The 25,728-nt window shown below is 45.3% G+C and overlaps 1 protein-coding gene across 1 annotated transcript in view; it reads right to left on the reverse strand.

Annotated features, from left to right (window-relative positions):
* Window positions 1–25,728, reverse strand: part of MYO16 (myosin XVI) — a 514,229-nt gene that overhangs the window by 195,363 nt on the left and 293,138 nt on the right. Inside the window, exons 20-22 of the mRNA XM_062195254.1 lie at window positions 21,112–21,184; window positions 5,007–5,159; window positions 719–919 (exon numbers count right to left, since the gene is read on the reverse strand). Of these exons, the coding sequence (XP_062051238.1) occupies window positions 719–919; window positions 5,007–5,159; window positions 21,112–21,184 (427 nt within the window). The remainder of the gene's footprint in view (window positions 1–718; window positions 920–5,006; window positions 5,160–21,111; window positions 21,185–25,728) is intronic.

Below are 25,728 nucleotides of genomic sequence, written 5' to 3' on the forward strand. Positions count from 1 at the left end.
AAGTGGATGAGATGGGATCTTGTTCAGAGGCATGCTTTGAGAGTGGGCGTGAGAGAGTTTAATGGGGTTGGGAATGCAAGGAAATCAAACAGATTAGAAAAAAAAAAAAGAAAAACAAAAACAAAAACACCTGAATGGAAGGCTTGACTGCTCAGAAGTACAGGTAGCTCGTGGGAACTGAGGCAACCTGATTGGAGCAGCCTGATGCCAGTCAAGACTAAGGAGCATGACCACCTCCGTACAGGTGAGAGGAAGTCCTGGGAGGCTTGGGAGAAAGAAGATTGTTTTCCAAAGTTCAGAGAATGGAAAGAGATCTCAACATAGGTTTCTTTCTTGGGTTGACTGCCTTAAGAAAAAGACACTAAAAATTCCAGAGAAGCAAACCCAGAAGCCCAACATCTGTATCACAAAACCACCTCCCCCACCACCACTGGAAGGCAGAGCTCTCTGGACTCAGCCCAGGGCCTTTGCTCCTATCAAGCTATCATGCTGGGGCTGTCATGAGAAGGACCACGCAGTCTGCTCATTACCCAACCCCAAGACGTGCATTCCTAATAGGCTAAAAGGAAAGAGCTTAGGAAAGTAGAAATGCTGTAGGCTGTTCACCCAGCTTCCATGGACCAAAATAATGCACCCTAAAATACGGAAGGCACGGAAGCCTGGCCCCGGCCCTTGGGCCCCCTGGAGCACGCTGTCACGACGCCGCTGCTTCACTCACCCTCCCTGCGTAGTGCATGACGGTGAACGCCGTGCCGGGGTCCTTGAGGGCAACGTTGCCGTTCCCGTCCTTCGTGGGGGGGTACACTGCGTTCGTGTTGGCCGAGTCTAGGAGGCTCTGCAGCCTTTTGGGCAGGTTTGACTCCATCGACCAAATCATTTGACTCTCTTCGTCCAACAAAGACAGAAATCCAGATGGCTTCTGAAAGTTAAGAAGAGATAGAGGTTTTCTTCCATGACGTAACTTGCTAATATTGCTGGGGTACATTCATGTTCACTTATGTTGTGATACTCAGAGAATCAACTGGTCTTTGCTTTTAATTCACTTTTAGTTTTCTCGCTGTTGTATTCTAACCACCCAGTACAGAGGTGCTCAACAGCATTTGCTGAATAGCTGAATAAACACACGAGTGAAAAATGTATTTTAGTGTTGTTACAACACTGGAGTAATTTAAAAAGTATACTCTCATCTTAACAAGCAGAATAAAAATTTAGTCTACTTGAAAACCCTAATTTTTCCTACCCTAAATTCATACTGGGACAAGAACCATCAAACAATAAAACCCACAATGATATCAAGTCACAAAAATTGTGGTAAAATCCCACTAAGAAGGGCAAGTATTTCTCTAACATTTACTTCCAACAAAGACTGAAATTCAGACAGCTTCTGAAAGTTAAGAAGAGGTAGCTTTTTTTCTATTACTTACTTTTTATTTTTTGTTCATGTATGCGCATGTTCATTTATAGTTTAGTAGATTCATGTAGAGACTCAGAAAATGAATCAGTCTTTGCTTTTAATACCCTTCTATTTTTACTCACGGCTGTGTGTGTGCGAGCTGCAAGCAACAATTTAAAATTAATCTCATTTGAAATAAAATGCTGCTTAACAATGTGACAGTCTGATATTTCTTTCTCTCATATAGAACACTGTGAGAAGAATTTTTGTAGTGTCATTTTTGGTGACTAGAAGGCCATTTCCTTGTATCTTAAATGCTATGGTTGTTTTAAGGCTTTTTGAGTCTCTTGCTAATAGGAACAAAAATCTGAAGACTGTATTCAGTTTTCTGAAGGCTGTAGGAATAGCCAGCACAGGGAGTGGATGTGGGAAAGAACCGGGTCAGTGCCAACCAGGAGAAAGAACCACCCTGGTGGGGGCTGGCAGGCAGAGGGCAGTGTTTGAGATGAGCCCCCCCTCCAGACCCACATGGGGAAGGATTGGCTCCGGGAAGCCTCAAGGGCACCAAAATCCTCCAGTGCTCCAGTCCCTTCTATAACACGGGGGAGAGCTTGCATACAGCCTTTGCAACCCTCCACCTGCTCTGTAGATTGCTTCTGATATCCGATAGAAAGTGGGCGCCATGTAAGTAGTGGTTGTCTGCACTGCTTAGGGAATAAGAACAGGAAGGAGACATGTGTACATGTCCAGGACGGATGCAATTTTCTTTAGACGGCTTTGTTCTGAGGTTGGTTGAACCCACAGATGTGGAAGCTGCAGCTACCGACCGCTGTTTGGCAATGAGGACGGCATTTCCAGCCTGAGAAACCCATGGTCTGGCTGGGAAAGAGCGCGAGGAAGGATGGGTGGGGTGGAGAGCAGCACGAGAGAGGTCTGCCAAGATCAGCTCATCACGCCAAGATCGCCCACAGCTGGAGAGACTGCTGTTGCTAACACAACAGGGAGGCTCAATGAGGGAAGTTGGAGAAGAAAGCGGGAGGCGAGTGTGTTAGACCAACAGGCAGCTCCGTATGGCTGAGATCAGCCCGGGGCCCAGGCAGAGTCCCCGTGAAGAGCTCAGAGGCGAGGTCCAGGTCTCCAAAGTCGGTAGGGAGTGGTGCCAAAGCAGACAGGCTGTGCCAGGAGCCTGCCAAGGACTGGTCGTGTGAGAGATGCTTCAAAAAGCAACATTGTTTATTTCCCTTTATAGCAATGGATTTGCTCGAGAGTAAGTACACTGTTGTCACTACAATTGCAGGCCATTTCAGCATGTGTGTGTCCTGTCATGGCATGTCTTCTCTACATGCCGTTTCTCAGCCACATACATGCACACACAAGCACACACACACACGCACATCCAGCAGGTGGAATAGGACGCACCAGCTGCTTCAAGGTCATCTACAGTGCATTTGTGCCCCAGGGGCCATGACACAGCTCCTCTTTGGGGCCAAGGATGCTTACTTGGTAAGGTCTGTCATGGGTATTTCAGTGTTTCAAAGATTGGGCCCCCATGTAATATAAGAGAAGAGGCCAAAGACTGCTAAATCATGCTGCTCAAGAAATCAAGCTGATATGCTTCCAGGAAGAGGTACTGGTTTCTAGCAAGATATTTGTAAGCATCATAATTTGTACTGTCTCCAAATGTTTAAGAAATCTGTGTGTGGGCGGCTGTTTGGTACAGCAGCTAAGACACCCCTTAGGATGCTCGCATCTCATACTGTTTGAAACCCAAGCTCCTGACTCCAACTTCCTGCTAATGTAGATCCCAGGAGGGATCAGGCGATGGCTCAAGTACTGGTGTCCCCGACTCCCACACACAAAATGCGAACTGAGCTCCTGGCTCCTGGCTGTAGCCTGGCATAGTCCATTTATGGCAGGCATTCAGAGAGAGACGGAAGACAGGAGCGCGCCCTCTGTCTCTCTGTGTCTTTCTCTCTCTGCCTTTCAAAATATTAAACAAACCAATAATTAAAAAAAACATTTTGTGTTATGTTTTCTAGATGTTTGAATTAAAGCCATGAAAGAATGGTGGGGACCAATCTTCTAGACTTTGGAAACCTGTGAAAATGTCTGAAGAAGAAAATAGAACATGGGGAAATAAATCATAAGAAAAAAATTAGCGGCCTTCAGTTTTTTCAACAGTCAAGGCTCAGAAGAGACTGAATCGTGGTGCTGTAAGTGGAATGTTATTATAAGCAGTTTCACCTCAACAGCAAAAGGCATCCACAAGCCACAGAAGCCAACAAAACAGACTACACATCAGGGGAGTGTGGCAAGAACCTGGGTGAGTAGCTCCCTTCAAGGACATAAAATAAATACATAATCCCCGAAATGCAACCATGGCCCATGCAAATCTTACAAATGTTGGTGAAGAGTAGTGGGTTAGGGTTTCTAGAAAAGAAACAGTAAGTTTGCTCTGTATTACAGAATATGCTTGCCTGGTAGACAGACCTCCATGTTTATAGATTAAAAAAGCAGAGTTCACCCCTTACTTTGTGTGTTGCTCACCCATTTTAATGAGTGTCAAAGAAAGGAGCCAGAAATGTCCATCTTCCTTTTCAACTCACTGGGACGAGGGTTCCACTGTTAAAGTAACTGTTCCAAGGATGAAACCCCAAGCATGATAAGCAGTGTAAGGTCCAACAGTCCAGGACAGTGAGCTCCAAATGAGGGTGGTGGAAGCCCGAGACTTCCCACTGACCGCTGAGTGCACGCTGTGTCCGTGGAAGGCATTTCAGACCTAGAGAGGAATGTTGTACCACGCACGTCCTGCCGACGGACGGCTCTGCGGAAAGAGGGCTTCTGCGATGATGAAAGTACCACTGACAAGTCGCTGCCAGGAACCGAAGCACGGTTTGAGAAAAATACATAAAATGATGCACCTGAGAAATCGACCTCCATAGAAACAGAGAGCAGAACGTGAAATACGGCGCTCTCTAAACAGCTGAACGCCGGCTTCAGCTGCAAGTGTCTGGAGATACGGGAAAATCCATAGACTGTCTTCCCACGTCGATAAAGAGGGACGGCTGTGTTACGATGGGTTTTTATCTGACAGAGATACTACGCCGAAGTTTTACATTGCAGAGCCGGAACAATGAGGGTACAAACAGCTGAGGGCAAAGACTCTTCGTTTTAAATAGTATCTAAGCACGTAGATATCTTTCTGTCAATTTTTTCAAATCTAAATTTTATAAACTTTGAAGATCAATGAAAACCAGTTCCTATAAATTTGTTTTATGATATTCACCTTAGGTATTTATTTTACCACAGAATGGATTTTATACTTTGGGCACTCATAACTGCTAGCAGAATTTTAGCCATGTTGGATAAACAATGTTGAGTATTTTTGTATCAAATTAATGCGATGCTTCTTGTCCCTTCAATGAACTGATGATTCTTCATAGACCCCTTTAGAAGAAGACAACTGAGCTTCTCAACAGATTTTAAAAGTTTACAATATGTCACGGAATCTCATATATATCTTAGAAACAGGCCTCCTGAACGAAAATGCTTTGTCTCCAGTATATTTAAACGCATGTATCCTGTTAAGTATCTAATTATATTATATGAATACCTGGAAAAAAAAATCCAGAACTCCAGTCTGGTTACCAGGGGAATATGCGGTTTCCATGGCAACTCCATCTTGTACACATTCTGTTTGCTCATGTAGAAAAAGCACTTCAGTGACATACTGGTGCATCTTCTCATTGGTCATGTTGACACAGAGCTACAGAGGGGAGAGAGACAACAGTTCACCAGGATGGCACGGCAGCCCAGACCCACGCGTTCAACGACACAGCTTCATGGTGGGGAGATACCGCCTCAGGGACCTCCACAGCAATTAGCCCATCGAGACCCAGCGCCTGGGCAGTCCTGAGAACTCAGAGTTCCACATGACACGGTTCCATTTCATGTTCTCTGATCAATTTAAAATGAACAGGCTAAAAGCAACACAAAGGGTGATCGCAGCAATAAGTTGCGAATGTTGTGTCTCAAATAGATTTGAACCTTTAAAAATAACTCCAAGAGGATGAGGTATGTGTCCTTCCAACAAGTGATAGCCAAAGCTGGGCTGCCCTAGGATCCCCGAGACAAGAGGAACATTGCTCGCATCGCTCACTTCCGGTTGCCTGGTAGGGTCCTGGAGTGAACGCGGGCTTCTCTGAGCAATCATGACCAGTCAAACGTCATTTATTTATTTATTTATCTATTTTTGCACACTTTTCTTTATCAGAAAGTTTTTTTTGCAAAATTTTTTTTCTTTTTCAAAGGACAAAAAAATCCTTTTTTCTTGCAAAAATGTTTTCCTATAACCCTTCAGTTGCTAATGGTTCCTCTTCCCACAAGGACAGACCCATCACCAGCAAATCGAGATGTTATTTCTGAATTGTAGTCTTCATTTCTTAATCTTAAAAAACGAAATTTTCTTCACCTTCAACTATTATTTTTAAATAAACACAACTTAAAGCCAACCAAAATAAGATCTTATTTACCCTCTAGGTTTCTCTCTCACTTTTCTGATTCCTTTTATATCAAAAAAAAAAAAAAAAAAAAAAAAAAACCTAAGAAATCCTCATCTGTACTTACTCTCCCCAACCCCTCTCCACTGTTCCCTGGAATCAGTCTCCTAAAATGTCTGCTCCCACGACTTCACCAGGAATGCCTTTCTGGCAGCCTCTGGGAACGCGCACGTCTCGCCGTGTTCACTTTTCTGACAGTGCTGGTTCCTCTGCGTACCTGGGTCACTTCTCACCCGGATGCTCGCTCTGCTGGCCTCTGCTCTCTGTCACCCACTGAGCGCCCATCCACCAGCCCTCTCCACCTGCAGTGTGCAGAGCTCAACCTGCAGCCCCAGCTCTGCTCGCTGCACCCACTGCTTTCGGGAGCTCATCCAGTCTCTCAGCTCCTGGTGCTCCTCAGCCACCCCCTGAGCCACCGCGCCCACCACGCAACACCCAGAGACCGGCTAGGATGCCGAGAGCTCAGGACCTCGCTCCAAGTACTTCAGGACGAGCATACTTGTACAGAGGAAAGCAACTGATAGAACATTTCCATGCGTGCGGGGAAGGACATCGAGGATTATTTTTAACACGAAACATCCTGTGTTCATATAATGGAAATGCCAGAGCCTGTGTAAAGAACACTCGTCTGGAATAACTAGTCCCAGTGAAAGAAAGAGCCTTCCCCGTGCCTGGGGTCGGCTCTCGTGCACCAGGAGCTCCTCTGAGGCGTTTGAGAGCCCATCTCCCGGGAGCGCCTGTCTCCTCTGTGCCCGTGTGGACACATCCCTGAAGTCCCAGCTGCCAAGTCACCCCCCCACCCAAGTGACCCCCGTCAGGAAAGGTTTGGTGCTCAATGGGGCAGAGCCACAGAGTGTGGCTGTTATCGCACTGCCAAATTCCTGCACACGGAAGGAAGTCGGTGTTTTCTCACAGGTCCAGCTACTCAGGAGGAGGGAAGAGTACAGGAGTCTTGGGATGGAGACGTCTCAGACGCAGAGAATTTCAGGAAAGACACAAACCCCACCACAGCGCAGCACGCCTGTCTGTTGTGAGACGGGGTGACTTGCTTTAGAGTTCCCTTCCTTGTTCTCACCAGGGCTGGCCCCTTGTGAGGCCAGGATCGTGCGAGTAGGTGTAGACGGCGCAAACCTCGTCAGAAACAGGGTGAGCAGTGTGTGAGACAATTGCAGGCCTGCAGTAGCCTCTCTGTTCTGGTGATTAACATAGAGACCTCTTTCATTACTGAGATAATAGGTGGAGAATACTAGTACAGTGAAAATATACCAAATAACATAGCAGTTAGTGTGTTTTGTTGAAGATGTTGAAGATTAAAAGACAGGCTTATTTTGGAGCAACGTTTTGAAATTCAAGCATGAAAGGAATTTCAAAAAGCATATGGAAAATGCATATTATGAAAAAACTATGTATGGATTTCAAAATGTGTTCATAATAAACATTTTTCATAGTGTGCGTTTTCCCATGCCCTTCTGGAATATCCCTTAAAAAAAAAAAAAGAAAAAAAGAAAAAACTATATACTAAAAATAACACCTAAGTATCATATATTGGTGCACGTGTTTGGGGCAGTGGTTAAGTCACCACTTGGGATGCCGGCACCCATGTCAGAGTGCATGGGTCCCAGCCTGCACCCCACATCTGATCCAGCTTCCTGAAAGGCTACGGGTGATGGCTCAGGTCACTGGGTCCCCCCATACACGTGAGAGACATGGATTGACCTCCAATCTCCCAACCCACACTCGGCTGTTGGCAAGCATTTGGGAAGTGAACCCGTGGCTGAGTGCTCTGTGTCTCTGCCTTTCAAATCAATCAATAATTAATCAGCTACATATTTTATAATGACACCCAGACAATAACAAGGATTCTTAGCTCCAGCTCAAAAGCTGATGGCCTAAGCCTACTGCTACTTCCCATTGCTCTTCCAGCATCTGTGACTTCCCAGTAAAACGCAGTTTCTGTAAATCCAGAGGTAACTAACTTCTGTAGCCTAAGTCACCCTCATGTGTCCACCACACAGCCACACCTCAGCTAAAATCACACTGGCGCCTGAACGTGCTGCCCCAGAGCTGTTTTAAAACCTGAAACACTGGCAATTTGTTTAAAGTCAGAATCTCTCTTTGAGTCACGTTCCTCTCCCTCCACCCCACCTGTGATCCCTGGATTTCTAGAATTTTCACCCTTCTAACTTTGGCTAGTAATTAATGAGAATCGCTCCTCTCTGATCCTCAACACTAGATGTCAGGAGATGTATATAAATCTTATTTAAATTTTTCTTATAAACACACTTTCAGTGATCAATTTATGAATGAAAAACACAGTCACTTTCGATAAGAATATATCATAGAAGACACTAAACATATGTGTTGCTCTTAAGGCAAACACAATTCAGTATCGACACAAACCAATATTTTCTATTACAGCTGGCAAAGAGAGGGAAGGCCGTCAGTATTTAAGTATCACACGAGCAATTCTGTCTTCCCTCTTACTGGTGTGGCCTGGCATGCCCATTCCCACGAGCTACCCCATCAGAAGTAAGCGATGTCACTGGACCCAGATCCTCACATTTACTTCCACGCTATCTTATCCTCCAGCAGGGAGTCCATTTATCTTACTCCACAGCCTACAAACTGTGTCTGTCTGAGCCTACAGCACCATACCAATCCATGTTTATCACATCCTAGAACATATAAATCTATGTTCGTCTTATCCTACAGCATATAAATCCAAGCCTTCCATATCCTACAGCATATGAATCTATGTTTATCATATTCTACAGCACACACACTCACGTCTAGCACACCCAGCAGCACAGAATCTGTAATTGGCTTATTTGATGTCATGTTTATCTTCTCCTACGGCACATAAATATATGTTTATCCTCTGTCATCTAAATCATCGCTCATCCTACAGCTTATAAACCTGTATCATATCCTACAGCACATGCATCTATGTTTCTGTTATCCTATGGCGTAGATATCTACATCTGTCTTACTCTACAACATCATAAACCCATGTTTATCACCTCCTATTGCATGTCAACATATGTGTATCACCCCCTACATCAATTAGATCTTTGTTTACCTCACCCTACAGCACATAAATCTGCTTGTCTACAACTATAACCTGTGTGTATCATATCCCACAGCATTAAATCTTTATCATACCCCACACGACCTAAGTCTTTCTGTATCCTATACCATATACATCTATGTATACCGTATCCCTTACCCTACAGCGTACAAATCTGCACAAATCTCATTCTACAGCATATGCATCTACATCCATCATATCCTCAGATATGAAATCCATGTGTAACTTATCCTAGAGAATATATATCTGTGTGTAACTTATCCTAGGGAACATATATCTGTGTGTGACTTATCCTAGGGAACATATATCTGTATGTGACTTAACCTAGAGAACATATATCTGTGTGTGACTTATCCTAGGGAACATATATCTGTGTGTGACTTATCCTAGGGAACATATATCCGTGTGTGACTTATCCTAGAGAACATATATCCGTGTGTGACTTATCCTAGAGAACATATATCCGTGTGTGACTTACCCTAGGGAACATATATCCGTGTGTGACTTATCCTAGGGAACATATATCCGTGTGTGACTTACCCTAGAGAACATATATCTGTGTGTGACTTATCCTAGGGAACATATATCTGTGTGTGACTTACCCTAGGGAACATATATCTGTGTGTAACTTATCGTAGGGAACATATATCTGTGTGTGACTTATCGTAGGGAACATATATCTGTGTGTGACTTACTCTAGAGAACATATATCTGTGTGTGACTTACCCTAGGGAACATATATCTGTGTGTGACTTATCGTAGGGAACATATATCTGTGTGTGACTTATCCTAGGGAACATATATCTGTGTGTAACTTATCCTAGAGAACATATATCTGTGTGTAACTTATCCTATAGGTTATAAATCTATATGTAATCTATGGGCTAGCTATGTATATATCCTGTATATCCTATGGGATACGTATCTGTGAGTATCATATCCTACAGGATATAAATCTGTGTGCATCTTATCCTACAATACATAAATCTGTGTGTAACTTATCCTATAGGATATAAATGCATTTTTATCCCATAGCACATGCATCTATTTTTACCATATTCTCTAGCACATAAATCTACACATAACTCATCCAACAGGATACACATCTGTGTGCGTACCTTAATCTACAGGACATAAATATGTGTGTCTTTTCCTACTGCACTTGTGTTACCTAGCAATGGTTTGAAAGATAAACTTTTTTCCTACAAAACTATGTGTTATCTCTCCACAATAATATCACTACTGTTCAAGTAATATGATTACTTGACACTTCAATCAATCCTTAATGTAACAGAAATAAAAATTATTGCTAGGAAAAATTGAGATATTTTAAATTATTTTATTTTAAATTATTTCACTTTGCTTCAAAAACAGGGTTTTTTTAAAATTTATTTGAAAAACAGAGTTAGAGAAGCAAGAGGCAGAGGCAGAGAGAGGAAAAGTCTTCCATCCGGTGGTTCACTCCTCAAACGCCACAATGGCTGGAGCTGGGTTGATCTGAAGCCAGGAGACAGGAGCCTCTTCCAGGTCTCCCATGTGGGTGCAGGGTCCAACACTTGGGCCATCTTCCACTGCTTTCCCAGGCCATAGCAGAGAGCTGGATCAGAAGTGGAGCAGCTGGAACTCTAACTGATGCCCATATGGGATGCCAGCCCTGCAGGCGGCGGCTTTACCTGCTACACCACAGCACCAAAACCAGTATTTCTATGTGTTCCCTCCATCTAATAGTTTGCTGAACTCCCTTATCACTAGGCAACTTTGTGACCAATGAATAGTAAATCGTATAAAATTATTAAGGCAGGTGAATACCTACAGCAAACCGACAGGACATAAACGACCTCTTTCATGGAAGGGAACTATTGGGAAGTTTCTGGTCCCGGGATCTGTACGTTGTAACTCTGCCCGTTGCTAGTCCATTGAGGTTCTGGCCCTCGGGAGTGTGATCAGAGGTAGCACGGGCAGTGTCCATGAGTGTGATGTATCTGAAGGAACAGACTGTTCAAGCCACGGAGAGCAAGGTGCTGTCCGTCACCGTATGAAACAGCCAAAGGCAACGCTGGCTCATCAAGGATGCCAGACAAACAGCCAGACCCATTCTCCTCCTGAGACCCTCTGACGGAAAGCACGCGGGGGGGGGGGGGGGGGGGGCACGTGCATGCCCCTGGCACATGAATAGAATCGGCCCCGCATCTCACTCCGCGGGTGGTCTGCATCTCTGCCTGACAGAGACCCCCAGCCTGGACTGTCAGGGGCCAACCATCTGGGGCCCGTGTGCCTGCCCGGAGCCTTTCCATAACAGGAGGCCGCTATGGTAGAGGTTTCCTTGAGTGAATTACTAGGCGGAACACTGGCTTCCCTGGGTTCATCAAGACGGTGACACTGGGCACGAAGGCCGAGGAGGCCACACGGAGTGGGAGACCCCGGAGGGCCAGGTGCCCCTGTTCTCCCTCCAGTCCCAGGAGGTTCTAAAGATCTGGCCCTCGTCAGCTCACTCTCTGTGATCTGGCCTCTGGCTCGGGATGGAGCAACCCAATTTACTGCTCTCCTGGTCAAAACGCTTCATAAAACACAGCGCCTCGATTGAACTTCTAACACTTCGAAGCGGCTGTGTCCTGTGGCTGTTCGTTTTTGTGGCATGCGATGACCTTTACAATATACCTGGGCCTTTTATCGTACATCATGTTCTTTGTATTCCGGAATGGAAAAAAGAATCCTAAAGTAATTTATTAAAATCCCACAGGGAACATTCCAGTTTGAAGTATAAAACCGAATAGCCTGTGGACTGAATTTCAGCGTGTAGCTTTTATTACAGCGCTGCTTTCTGGAACTCAATCTATATTTGTATTTCTAAGAGGGGAAAGCAAAGGCTGAGTGGCGCAGTGAATCACCAGGACCATGTACAGTTCAGGGGCGAGGTGTAAGGAATACATTACAATGCGTTGCCAAAAGTTCGCCTTTCCCTATTCTAAAGCGTTCAAAGCACTGATGGCCTGTGCCGAAGTTAAAACACAGCCGTGGTGCTGCAAGAACTTCAAAACTGCCCACGTGCACAGCACAGACCCACCTCCCAAAGTCAGGTACCCAGCCGAAAAGCCAGCATGCCCCCAAGCAATCCACCACACGCTGCAGGAATCGCGACCTGTTGGCTCTTCATTTTGTTCCACGGGACTGCGCCTGTGTGAATGCGTGTGTGTGTGTGGGGGCGCATTAACTAATGGACTCAACATAATCAGAGGAAGACGGAGCGGAGAATTGTGCACGCAACCCAGGTGAGAGACCTAGACGCGCCGATCATTATTTCTGCTTCTTATCTCTACCCTCGGGATTCTGTTTGGGTTGCAATAGACCTGCAGGTGTTCCTCCAGGTCAATCCGAATGTGGGTGAGAGGAGAGGATTCACAAGCGATGATGAATAATTAGTAACTGCTTAATTAGCATGCACCCTTCTCTAATTAAAATACTTGCTTTGTACATTAAATGCCGTTGCTAACGGGTTTAATGATAAAAATTATGCGCCCCTTGAAAACACTCTTTAGTTACAGAACCGCACTGCTTATCCAGATGGCCCGTCATCTGTATTGATGACAAACTTAATTTCTTGAGTAAATTTCTACCAACTGTTCTCCCTTTATTTTTATTACTCAGTGAAATACATCGGAGGCAAAAATATAATAGAGCATGACATATACATCACAGAATTAAAGTGGGAGATTAATTAAAGCTGACTCCAGCTGAAGGCACAGCCCCAGGCACTAGACGGTGAATCTCAATTCTATCTGCACGCTGGAATTAACAGGGGAGCTTTCTAAAAAAGGACCATGTCTGGGCCTGACCCCAAACCAATTAAATCAGAGGGGGCCCAGACATTGATAGATTTTAAAAGCCTTCCAGGTGATTCTAATATGCAGATGTGATTGAACTCCCTGGGAGGGACGATGGGACAAAGAACACACAATCCATTAACTAATTTACTCATCAGATTCCGTGTGGATGAGGGTTCCTCAGAAGGTTCACGGAAGACTAGCATTAAAATAGAAAACTTTATTCTGGTACAAAAAAATCTTTGAAATCCATACATATGAGGGATCTGACGAGGCTCACGTGTTATGAAACATGATGCATGGTTTCAAAAAGTTTTTGCATCAGAATAAACTCCTAGGTTAATCTCATTTCTGTGAACTTTTTGAAAGACTCTCCTATATGACAAAATCAATGAAAGAGAGAAAGGCGGAGAGAGAGTGAGGAGAGGGAGCACACCCAGAGGAGTGACGTCAGAATTCAGATCCTGGTGTTTCTCTGATGTGCTCAACAAACATTAAGTAAATGAGACGTTAATAGCTCTCATCTAAACAAATGTTAACCACACAGACATCCAGTGGAGAAACACTGCAGTGAGCTAAGGTAACGGGCTCTGATGTGGGCATCTGATGAACGTCTCTGCACCCCCAGCCCATGCTGGGGACCCAACAGACCGCTTCCTGAGCCTGCCCCTCACAACTCGCTTCTCCCCGATTTCTTCATGTTGTCTCCAGATGGCCACATGGGGGCTGTGAGGGGACAGCCTCTCCCTTGTTTGCATCCATTTCAAAACTCTGTAATGAGGGGTGCAGTAGGTTAATCCTCCACCTGTGGTGGTGCCGACATCTCATATGGGCGCCGGTTCTAGTCCTGACTGCTCCTCTTCCAATCCAGCTCTCTGCTCTGGCCTGGGAATGCAGTAGAAGATGGCCCAAGTCCTTGGGCCCCAACACCCACATGGGAGACCTGGAAGAATCTCCTGGCTCCTGGCTTCAGATTGGCTCAGCTCTGGCTGTTGTGGCCATTAGGGGAGTGAACCAGTGGAAGGAAGACCTTTTTCTCTGTCTCTCCCTCTCACTGTCTGTAACTCTACCTTTCAAATAAATAAATAAAATCTTGAAAACAAAAAACCTCTGTAACAAAGTAGATCATCTCCAAATTTCCAATTATTATACAGCCCCATGTTCTCTGCCATCCTTGTCTGGAAAAGACTGTACCTACTCTCGTCCTAGCACCAGCCAGCCAGCGCTCTGCCAACAATCAGATCTTATAAGAGCAGAGCACGGGGCTATGCAGGTGACGTGTGCCCCGACTGTGTGGTCCCCAGGGGCCTGCACCAGGAGCCCTGGCCAATGCAGAGGAACCTGGCATGCATCCACCGCCAAACCCACTGCTTCCCGCCTGCAGCCTGGGCTGCTGGTTCTGTCCAGTGCTTTTCATTTCCATTGTTTTTAAACCTTACTCTCTTTTCCCCTGTCCCTTCTTTGTTGGTGGGTTGCTGTTTCTTACAGCAACCAGACATTCTGTCCTTCTCTGGTTTGCCTAAGATATTTTAACATCAAAGTACATAAAATAGATTTAAACAAATATAAAAAGCAGCTATTGCACATGCACAAAGATATTATTTTTATACAGATTTAAAAAATCACTTTCTCTACCCTCATTTCTTTGAGCTACTCTCGTACTCCACATTAAACAAATGCAACAGTTCCAACCCATGGCATCTTCTCCGGTACTGTCAGCCATTGCTGTTTGGGTGTCAGGGCTGTGTTTGTCCTCTAACAGAGGACTCCAGCAGACTGGGTCACTTATCAGCAGTGGACAGTTAGAGCTCATGGTGCCAGCAGCATGGTCTCTGGACGGCTGCTCTCTGCTTCCGGGAGGCTGCCTTGCTGCATTGCCTGGGTCCCTCTGTCCTCGTGTGAAGACTCGAGGGCAACAGGGTGCAGCCGGCACCCCAGCTCTTTCCTAAGGGCACCTGCCAATCTCATCCCTGAGGGCGGATCTCTCAAGATGACATCACTTCCCGAGGGCCAGGGCTCCTGGTGCTGCTGCCCTGGGAATCCAGCTGCATCACGCATTGTGAGAGGGCACTGCCTAAGCTCCAGTGTTGGAAAGGGCGTCTCAGTGCAGAGGTGCTGAGAGGCGGAGCCTTGAAGAGGTGCTCTGGGCACGGGGACTCTGCCCTCCTGCCAGGATAAATGCCCTCTCTGTGCTTACAAAAGGACACGTTCAGTCCCGCCCCTGCTCTGTCCCTCTTCTGCCTCTCCACACCCTGGGGGCTGCATTGTTCAGGCACCCTTCTGGGAGCCAGCCGAGATGGCCCCTCCCCAGGCACCACACCTGCCGGTGCCTTGATCTCCTAGGTTCCAAGCTCCGGAACTGGAACCGTGAGCTTTCTAAGTCACCCAGCCTCAGGAATCCTGTTACAGCAGGCAACCCGCAATAGCGACCTGCCATTCAATCCAAGCCTCTGAGATTGGACAGGCTGGTCGTCAGCAGTCAGCGCGCTGTCTGTCTGCTTGCTCTTTCTCTACCTCTCTCTGTCTGTCTATCCATCTCTCTCCCACTTTCACTCCCTCTCCCCATCTCTCAAATAAATACGGGTTTAAAGAGCAGCAGGTGTTTAGCCTAGTGGCTAAGGTGCAGATTAAGAGGGTAATGTCCCACCTCGCTCTGCGTGGGTTTGGCATCTGGCTTCTGACTCCAGCTTCCTACACACACCCTGGGAGGCAGCAGTACTGGCTCAAGTGGTCGGGTTCCTGCCCACTACTGCAGTCCACCTGGCCTGCATTCATGGCTCCTGTTTTTAACCCATCCATTTTAGGCATTCACAAAGTGAGCCAGCAGACGGAAGTGCTCTCTCTCTCTTGTCTCTTAAATTTCAAATACAGATTTTTCTTTCTTAAAAGAGGTAAGTCAATAACCAACTAGCTAAATTTATTGCACATTCTATATAATATGTTAAGATCAGAATTGAAAGATAAAAATTAAAAAATATTTTTGGATATTTGTATGATTCTATATACAGAACACACATCCCTCAGTTTAAGTACAAGAGCTGGAAACACAGCCTCTGTCCAAAATGCTTTTAAAGCTTCAGTCGCCACAGCACACTGCTCGTCTTTTCAAGTTTGGTCTTTCTATGAAATCTTGCTTTGTAGGAAACATCTGTAAGAGGGAATGTTTCCAGTCCTCGGTGCCTCTTCTGAAATCAGTCAAGACAAAGCCCGGCCTGAAGACAACTGCACATCAAAATTCCATCTTCTGCGGCAGCCGTTCCTACTTCGAACAAATGCATTCTCTCTCCAAATTCTCTAAACTCTAGAGCAGCCTGCTGATATGCAATTCCGCTAGCTTCCGCAGATTCACGATCTATCTTTATGTGTATGTGTTTCATAGGGGGAGCTTGGGGAAATCACTGCATGTTAAGTCATTTCTTCCCACTACTTTGCTCTTCGGTGCAGATGTAGAAGGCAAAACTCAGTACTAACGTGTTTGGAGAAGACAAATTCTAACATTCATTAAGTAGTATTTACATCATCTCAATGTTTTTCTCATTTGCTTCCCATGGCATGTTATGGATAGCTGTGAACATGTTCAACATGAAAGGAACAACAGAAGGACTCCTCATCACCTGACTTCACCAATTAGCACCAAGCAGCAGCTCATGGGTGATTCTGCTTCTCCACTTCCTGCTGCCCCCCCCCACCAGAGGACTCATCTGAAATGTTTTGCAGACATAGAATCTACAAACCAGCAAATATTTTACTATAACTCTCTGCAATATAAGAACTTAAACACATCTATAGTCCTGTCATCACACAGAGTAGAATCGATCATTGCTGCTGAAATTAGATATCCCGGCTCCATGTTCCCCTGGATGGTCTTGGAATTTTTTATACTTCAACAAACTAGGGTCCAGTAATGTCCACGCGTTAATGGATGTAGATATCTTTAGACTGTTTTTAATCTATGATTCCCCACCTTTTGTGCTTTTCTCTGTCTTCTATGTTGAGGAAGTCAGGTCTCTGCCCATACACTTTCCTGCCCTATGGTTTTGCAGCGAACAGCCTCTTGCTCTACTTTATCATTTTCCTCCATCTTTGGTTTCTGCTAATTAATAGTTGCATGGAGAAGCTTCAGTGAATTCAGCTCCCTTGCCCCTCCTCCTCCTCTCCCCCCTCCCACTTTCTTCCCTCCCTTCCTGCTTAGTAGTAATACTTGATGGTAGTCTTATGTATGCTTTTTTTCTCAATAATGTTAGCAGTCATTGATATTCATTGCCTAGATTCATGACTTATTCAGAACTACACAATTGGTTTGTTCTCATTCTATCATTCATTCCTCATCTACTTGTAGTGGCATTGCTTCAAGTTATGCTGTAAGTTAACACAGGGAGGAATTCTTCCTAATTTACAAATATGAAGTTGACTAAGAACTCTTCCCTAAGTTAACATATAAATACTATATTGGATTTATTCTAATATCAAGCTTTTCTGTCTGAAAATGCAGTGTCTTGGCATCTCCATAAATGCTGTCTGACTTCAAGAAGCATCTTAAAGTTCTAACACTTAGGTTGTTTACTTATTTTTGACTAAGGAAATGCTGACTTGTTTTCCATTATATCATCTAACCAGTTATTTTTGGAGTATGTGTTATTAACTTTACATCCTGCTACTCTGCCAAGTCCTCTTGCTGTTTGTATGAATGGTCTTATTCATTCTTCTGGGTTTTCTAGATGCACAATCATATCGGGAAGTAGAAATATTTTTACCTTTCCTTTCCACTTCGTATGTCCCAAAGTGCATTCTCTTTGCTAACATCACTGGCACTGAAGTGTGTAACAGGTGTCCTGGTCTCCTTTACTATCTATTTATCCAGCCTCATATACTTGGATTTCACTGAGCGAGCACTTAGAACTGGAGAGTATTTCTACTTCCAGGTTTTCTCTGCAAAGATTTGGAAAGTATTTCTTTGGTATTAGAGTTAAACTCTCCATAATAAAGGAAAGTAGATTTGATTAAATTTAGATATTACATAACAGGAAATGTGGCAACAATAATATAACTAATTAATCAGAGTGACAAAGTCAGATTCTTCCAAGTTATACTTTGGAATATATTCTATTCAGAATGCCTCTCATTAAAGTATAAAACTACTGGTGAGTTACATAAACGCGTTTTCACTTTAAAAATCGTCTTCATTACAATAAGAAGTAGCTTGAATGGAAAGGATTCATTACACATTTGTGATGGTCTGAATGTTTGTGTCCCAGGTGATGGGATCGGAAGGCGGAGTTTTGCCAGGTGCTGAGGTGGGTCCCTGGGCTCCACCCTTGTGAAGGGGGCTCCTCAGGGCCTTAGGCCTCCTCCTTGTGAGGACCTGGGGTTAACTCGCCGTGCAGGGAGCAGAGAGCTCTTGGCAGACGCTGAGACCACCGGTGTTTCGACCTCGCCCCCTCCTCCGGCCTCCAGTAACATGACAGTCAGTTCCTGCCGTCCGTCAGTCACCCACTTGTGGTGTTTAGTTACCATAGCCCAGAATGAGGCAAAGACATTTCCTACTAAACTGAAACAGATCTTCACTTAAGAATATCCCTAATGGCCACTTAATCCTTCAGAGTTCCTGGAGATTCTTGCAAGAGGGGACGTTGAGGTCTGGGGTGTTTTTGAACAGCTCCTCAACTGTGTCCCTGTGCTAGACATTGGTCCAGCTTCTTAGAGAGGGACAATCCTCAACAAACACAGGTATTTATTCTCGAGCGAGGAAAACCACTAGGAAATCCAAGTCTTTTCTTACATTAGTTTGCTTTTTCTTAAATTCCGATGGAAAAGACGCTCACTAAATTTCTATTATACACAAACTGCTATTTCAGACGTGACTGTAGCACGTGGAGCTGACATTGTCACCAACAGCTGACAGGTGAGCCCCTGGACCCCTAACAGGGTAAAATACACATTTAGAAAAGCATTAACATTGTTCTAGGTTTGATTCTGAATATAGCATTAATCTGTTAAGTATTTGAAGTTTGCAGAAGAATATAAAATAAGAAATCCACCTTGTGTTAATGACATAGGACTCTAGGATGGATCACTCAAAACAGTGACCTGTATAAACACCGATATGCAAATTAAGGTTGAGAAAATAATGTCCCTTCCATGTCTGGTTGCTATTGTGCATAATAGTAAAACAAACCTATTCATGCTTTTTAAATAATATTTATCTTTGGGAAAAGCGCTGTGTTATAGCAGGTTAAGCCTGGTTGGCAGCACCAGCATCCCATATGGGTATTGGTTCGAGTCTCGGCTGCTCCATTTCCAATCCAGCTCCCTCCTAATGCCCTGGGAAAGCAATGGACATGGCTTAAGTCCTTGGGCTTCTGCACCCATGTGTGAGATGTGGATGAAGCTCCTGGCTCCTGACTTTGGCCTGGTCCAGCCCAGGCCGTTGCGGCCATTTGATCTCTCTCTCTCTCTTTCTCTCCCTGTAACTCTTTCAAATAAATAAATAAATAAATAAATCTTAAAAATTATTTTTCATAATTTATATCCAATAATCTTTATCCATAAATTCCTAAAACTAGCTTTAGGTGTTTAGCAAAGATTCACTCTTTAGACTTGAACAAAATGTCAGTTCTTGTGACACAGAAATTTCAGCCCATGACTCTATTCTAAAATATATCATTAGAACAATGGGTTTACCTAACTGTAGTAAAACAAGTGTATTTCAATAAGAAAACAACATGAATACTGAGCACGAATGGGCTGTGAGGACAGACGGCAGCAATGGCACCAACGCTGTGTCTGGGTGCAGAGCGACAGCTAAGGACAGGGAGTGATGTCACGTGACGTCACTCTAGCTGTGCCTTCCGCACTCACCCACCAGGTCAGGGACAAGCACCTGCTGTGTGTGTGTTTCCATGGCAACCCGATGCTACTGATGCCGACAGCCTGCGATGCTGCCCTCCAGGTCAGCCTTCAGAGGGGCGCTGGGCGCTGTGGGCTCCGCAGGTCACGGTCAGCTGCGCTTTTCCTTGTGCTGACTGCTGTTTTACTCATGGTGACAGATCACCAAGAAACACAAAGGTTTCCCTTTTCTATTGATCCCCGGAAAAGCAGGAAGAGAGAAGAAAGGTCAGGCTTCCTTGTTCTTTCAGACTGGACTTCTGCAACGTCATGCAGAGAGCTGGGTTCTTGCTGACTCACCTGAGCTAGGTGAGCTGGGTGAGTCAGCAGGATGGAGTCGCTGCACGCAGCCGGCTCTCCCAGAAACAAACAGGCTGACCGGGACAAGGTCTCCAAGCGTCCTTATTGACATCAGTGACGACAGCTACCCACGTCCGCTGTGACAGTGAATGACAGCAGGGTTCTGCGCTATCACACTTCCGTCATGACTGCACAACTCCACAAATCCATTACTGCCCCCAGTCCTACCGTTCTTCATGCTGGCTGGGAAAGTGCCGCTTGCACACATCATAGAGTCAGACTTCAAATACATCCATTCAATCTCATACCTGCTGTCATTAGTCACTTATCTACCCTGAGAAAGTAGAGCCAAACCAATTACACAAGTATCAGAGTTTGCTGCAAACATGGCCTCTCTGGAGCTGCTCCTGGAACACAATGCAGGTTTTCTGTCTTTCTAGTGTGTGTTTTCCTTTTCTGCTGGCTAAGCCACGTGGTATTTCCATGATCTTCTTCAACACTGAAGTTTTGGACATATTTAATTTGATTAAAAAAAAAAAGTCATACTGTTAAGATGCTTAAATAACTTAGTACTTTTTAAATGCCCTAAATTGTAGACGATTAGAAATAGCTAACACTTCGCAGATATATGACTGTCCAGTTGTCCCCTGCACGGATGTCACACGAGACGAATCCCTGAACAGCAACAGAGGATTTCCATTCTGACTTTTGCCCAGGGTTCCCAGAGACCTTTGCTTTGATTTCGGACTCCTGTGTCCTGTCTCCCTCTGACCTGCAGAAATAGCACCTGCTAAACACAACTCAGGTCTTCACCTTGTGCTGTCTTCGAAGACAAGAGGCATTCCCAATGCGGGAGCAGTGCATCTGTGCGTGAGGCCACACAGAAATGCTGAAGAGGTGAGCAAACCTGCGATATTCATTCATGACATGAGGGTAAAGTCCTGACTTTGATTCTACATTTGAAAGTAAATTATGTTAACAATTGTCACTGAAGTAAAAAAAAAAGAGCTAAGAATTGAAACAGGTCATCACAGTTCAGAAAATTTTAAAAGAAAAACTACTCACTTGCTCAAAATCATTCTTTTGAAATTCTTCAAAACCAAAGATGTCCAAAATTCCAATACTCAGTATCTGTGTGCTGAAAGAAAACAATACGTGAGTGATCGGGCATTCTCAGGCCCCTCAGTCCCGGCCCCGACCCTGCGCTCAAGGCCACTCCAGGTTAGAGGAGCCGGTCAGAGCACACCACTGCCAGTCTAGACTAGAAATAGGAGCAGAATTGTCTTAGCGTCTTGCAGAAGATTCCGAGTGCTAGCAACGAAGTGTGGCTGAAACGCTTGGACTCACACAGACACATGAATATAATTACACTGCTTTCTAATTACAAATGCAACCCCATATAGGTGGGCTAACATCCTCTGAAATGGGTGTGGTGCTGACTTCTTACCGGGCCTCATTTTCCCTGAAGGAACTTGAACCCACGTGTCTCTTGGCTCTCTCTGGATCCAGGACCATTCAGACGTTAAAATCCTGCCTGTTGTATCTCAGTAACCCTGGGAAGAAGACATACTGCTATACCCATTTCACTGGTGAGTAGACTGAGGCTTAAAGGGTTGAGAAAGCCCTCAGTCTGCAGGAAATCAAGAACTCCGTACTTCGGCGTAGGCCAATATGCAGTCCATCACTCTGACGTCCCATGAGCCCCCTCTGCAGGTCAAACCCTGCCTTTTCAAAAAACACACACTGTGTCTTCAACTGGAATCTTTACAGTGGAGACTTGCGAAAGGGAAACTTGGAAGGAACTTTTAAGAAACCAGGCTTGGGATTCAAGGAACTCTGGCTCTCGGAATTTAGCACGGCTCTGGATGAGAAGGAAATCTCAGATTCCTGAGTGAGGACGGAGGAGGACACCCGTGGGGCTCTGGGAAGGGTGGGGCAGGAGCTGCCTTCGTCTTTCACAGACAGCCTGGGACAACCCCAGTGCTGGGTGTGTCCCCGTCCAAGTCACTGCCTTAGCCTCTCCTAGGACAGCTGTGGCTGCACTATTCTTTCTATATTTTTGAAATGATTTATCCGTTCATTTGAAGATCAGAGCTATGAGGTGGGGGCGGGGGGCAGATCTTCCATCCACTGGCTCACTGCCCTTTAAGGCTACAATGGCCAAGGTGAGGCCAGGCTGAAGCCAGGAGCCAGGAGCTTCTTCTGGGTCTTCCACATGGAAGTACTTGGGCCATGCTCCACTGTTTTTCCCAGGCCAGCAGCAGGCAGTTGGATGGGAAGCAGAGCAGCCGGGACTTGAACTTGTGCTCATGTGGGGTGCTGGTATCACAGAAGGAAGCCACACCCACAAAGCTGGCCCCTGGCTGTGCTATTCTGATGCCATGAGCGTTCTTATGCAGGCCACACTGGGAATTCTTGTTTGCTGCTATTTCCTCTCCACCTGCTTTGTGCAAACTGCAGCCCGAATTGGCAGCACCGTTGTGCTTGTGAACCTGTGTTTTGTTTTTCAGGATCATTATATAATCACCCTGCGGTCTGCAATGCTCTGCTCCAACAACTATTTTTCCCTTTTGGAAATGTGGAGGAATGGTTCTGTGACATCCTGTCTGGAAGATTATTTGTTGTGCGTGGGAGAAACGCGAGTCTCCTAGAGAGGAAGTGGGCATTTAAAGTCATTGACATGAACTTGACAGTCCAAGCCAGCAGAGAGGAGGAGGAGGAATGCCCCCTGAATGAGTCTCACCCTCTCTCAGTACCTCGTGCAGAGTGCTCAGATAAACTCCATGCCGAACACGGAGTTAAATGTTAAAACCAGCAACTGTAAACGCTCAACCCAGAATTAAATGTTAAGACAAATGCGATCATTTTCTCTGGCTGTTAGGAAAAAAGTCAAAAGAAGTGTTTCAAGGTCTGACTACATAACTGGTAGCTACTTCTGCCACTCACGCGCCATTGCAGAATATATAAGGAGAGTTTCTATTAGAGGTCTTCTTTTAAATTGCATCATTCATTTTGTTATATTTTAAAAAATAACTATTAGCACCTCCGTGGATGTCTGTTCTTATCTTAATTACAGGAACAACTACACAAAGAAATAACAAATATCCCACACTAAAGACACAATTAGTTAAATGGCACTCACCCCATGATGGATTAATTTAATGAAACTGTCTGGTTAACAGAGAGCAATATATAAATTCTGTGTGGAGAACAACCCAATTACCCATCCAGAGCCCGGGAAGGCAACGGAGACGGCTAGGTAAGAGGACACAGAATCGTTTTGTGTTTGTTCTTTCACTGATCCAAAGTTCCCAAGGTTTCTCTATTGAAACACTGCTGCTTCCTATAAGCAGTGAAAATTCAACTGATATCCAGAAAGACTATATGAAAATACGGAAAATGTTTATGAGCAACATGGAGCCAAAAACAAAAGCTGGGAATCAGATGTCTGTCTTTAGGGGAGTGTAATTTCAACTCCGCTAAAAAAATCAGCCCATGCCACGGGAAAAATGCAGCACGTATTTTCGTAGGAGCTTAGGCCTGGAGGGGATTGCTTGATTTTCTACATATTCTCTAGTGAGCATTGGAATACTATTTATCCTTAGCCTTATTTAAAACCCTTTATTTAAAAACCTATAGGATTCCGCACACGTCGGGGGGTTTTCTGATGTGGTGGGACAGAAGCACAGCAGTGAACTTCAGGGCAGAGAGGAGGAGGCCCCGGTGGCAGGAGCAAGGTGCTGGTTTTGCCAGTGGGGCAAGGCAGCAAGACCCCAGGAGGCAGGAGTGGGAGGGCAGCTGTTTAAAGGCCAAGGCCGCACGCAGGGCTCAGTACGGTTGCTCCTCCTGAGCACTGGTGTCAGGAGCTCCCCCAGGGCCTCCCCTGCTTGGGTCCAAGCTGGCCGTGGCCTGCAGTTTGGACAGAGTCTAGGGGAACGGGCAAGAGATAGCAGCGACACCAGGCCACCGCGGGCGTACATCTCGCCTTCCCTTGAGGGTGCCGCTTGGTGCTCACACCAGCCACCCGGGGAACACGGGAGAGCAGGCGACGTTGGCGAAACTGGGCCGGGCTGGGGCCATCCACCAGGAATCAGGAGCTGGGAGCATGCATGAGGCAGGAAGGGCACCCCCTCAACCCCGGATTTCATAAACCCAAGATTCCAAACATAACTTATTTTCAAAAAGATGATGAGGAAAGAAAACCCATTCTCAGGAGAAAAATTCAACGCGAGGCTGGAGCATTTTTCAGGAAGGCTTCTGCAATTCCTGACAGACACATGTGTTTACACGTCTATTTCATCAGTTAGCATTGCAGGAAGCGTGTTGATATTGCCCTAGCAAGCTCCGTCGGGGAGCTATGTGGCCTTTCAGCCAGCCACACGCCCGGACTGTGCAGCAGTCTACAACAAGGCCACCGCTTTTATTGACACCTTGACCGCTGTGGCACTCAACCCCACTTTCTAACAAGAACAGCAGAGGAGCCAGCTGATCAACCAGGATTCAATCCTATAGGCAAAATTAACATATGAATGAGATGGCTTCTGCTAATGCAAATTGTGCCTTAGAATTCTCCAGAGAGATTTCCCCGGTAGTTAACAAAGCCATAAAATACAACATCTTTCATGTCTGGAAAAATAGTCAGTGCCAAGCCATCTGTCTGGTTTTGATGTTGCCTTCCAGGTGTGTAGGTAGAGAGTGAAGAAAAGTCTGAATTAATGGCAGTGTCTACCTTTGAACCTGAACAAAGCCCTACTCGGAGCAGAGGGGTTCTAGTTTGTAGAGGCTGGTTTCCTCCTCAGTCATCCCCAGAGGAAGAGATTCCGAAGAACGTAACCTAACTCTGAATCAGTTTAGGGACGCAAAGACATGACTTGGAATGTTCCAGAAATCCCACTCCTGGGCTTGTATCAAAGCAAATGAGCAGTGGAGGGCCTGTGTCATGGCATAGCAGGTTAGGCCACCAACTGCATTGCTGGCATCCCATATTAGGACCAGCTAGAAACCCCGATGCTCTGCTTCCAAGCCAGCTCCCTGCAAATGCGCTTGGGAGAGCAGCAGATGAGCCAAGTGGTTGGGGGCCCTGCACCCCGGTGAGAGATCCGGATGGAATTCCCAGCTCTTGGCTTCAGCCTGGCCAGCCCTGGCTGTTGTGGCCATTTAGTGATTGAACCAGCTGATAGACAATATCTATCTGTCTCTCTCTCCCTCTCTCTTTCTCTACCTTCCTCTCGCTCTCTGTAACTCATCCTTTCAAATAAATAAATACTTAAGAAAACAGAGAGAGAGAGAATAAGTACACATGGCCACTAAAAATCATACCCAAGAATGTGCAAGGCTATGTGTCATTTATAATAGTTAAAAACTGGCAACAATTGAGATGTCCATCAACAGTAGAACTATCTAAACAGTGGCACAGAGAGGTAGGTTTGCATGCATTTTTACAAAGGAATAGCACACGGAAATAAAAATAAGGATACAAGGTAGCTACATTCAGCATCATACATGCATGTCACATACTAACATTGAGCCAGAGGAACTGGGCAAGGAGCCTTCTGGAGTACTGGATGCATCCCATGTCCATGGGGTTCTGTGCTACATGGCCACGTCATACATGTAAAGCTCCATCGAGCTGTATGCATGATACATGCACTTCAACAATGTCCTACCTCAATAAAACAGTAA

Source organism: Lepus europaeus, chromosome 6 (genome assembly GCF_033115175.1).
Source record: "Lepus europaeus isolate LE1 chromosome 6, mLepTim1.pri, whole genome shotgun sequence".
Lineage (NCBI taxonomy): Eukaryota > Metazoa > Chordata > Mammalia > Lagomorpha > Leporidae > Lepus > Lepus europaeus.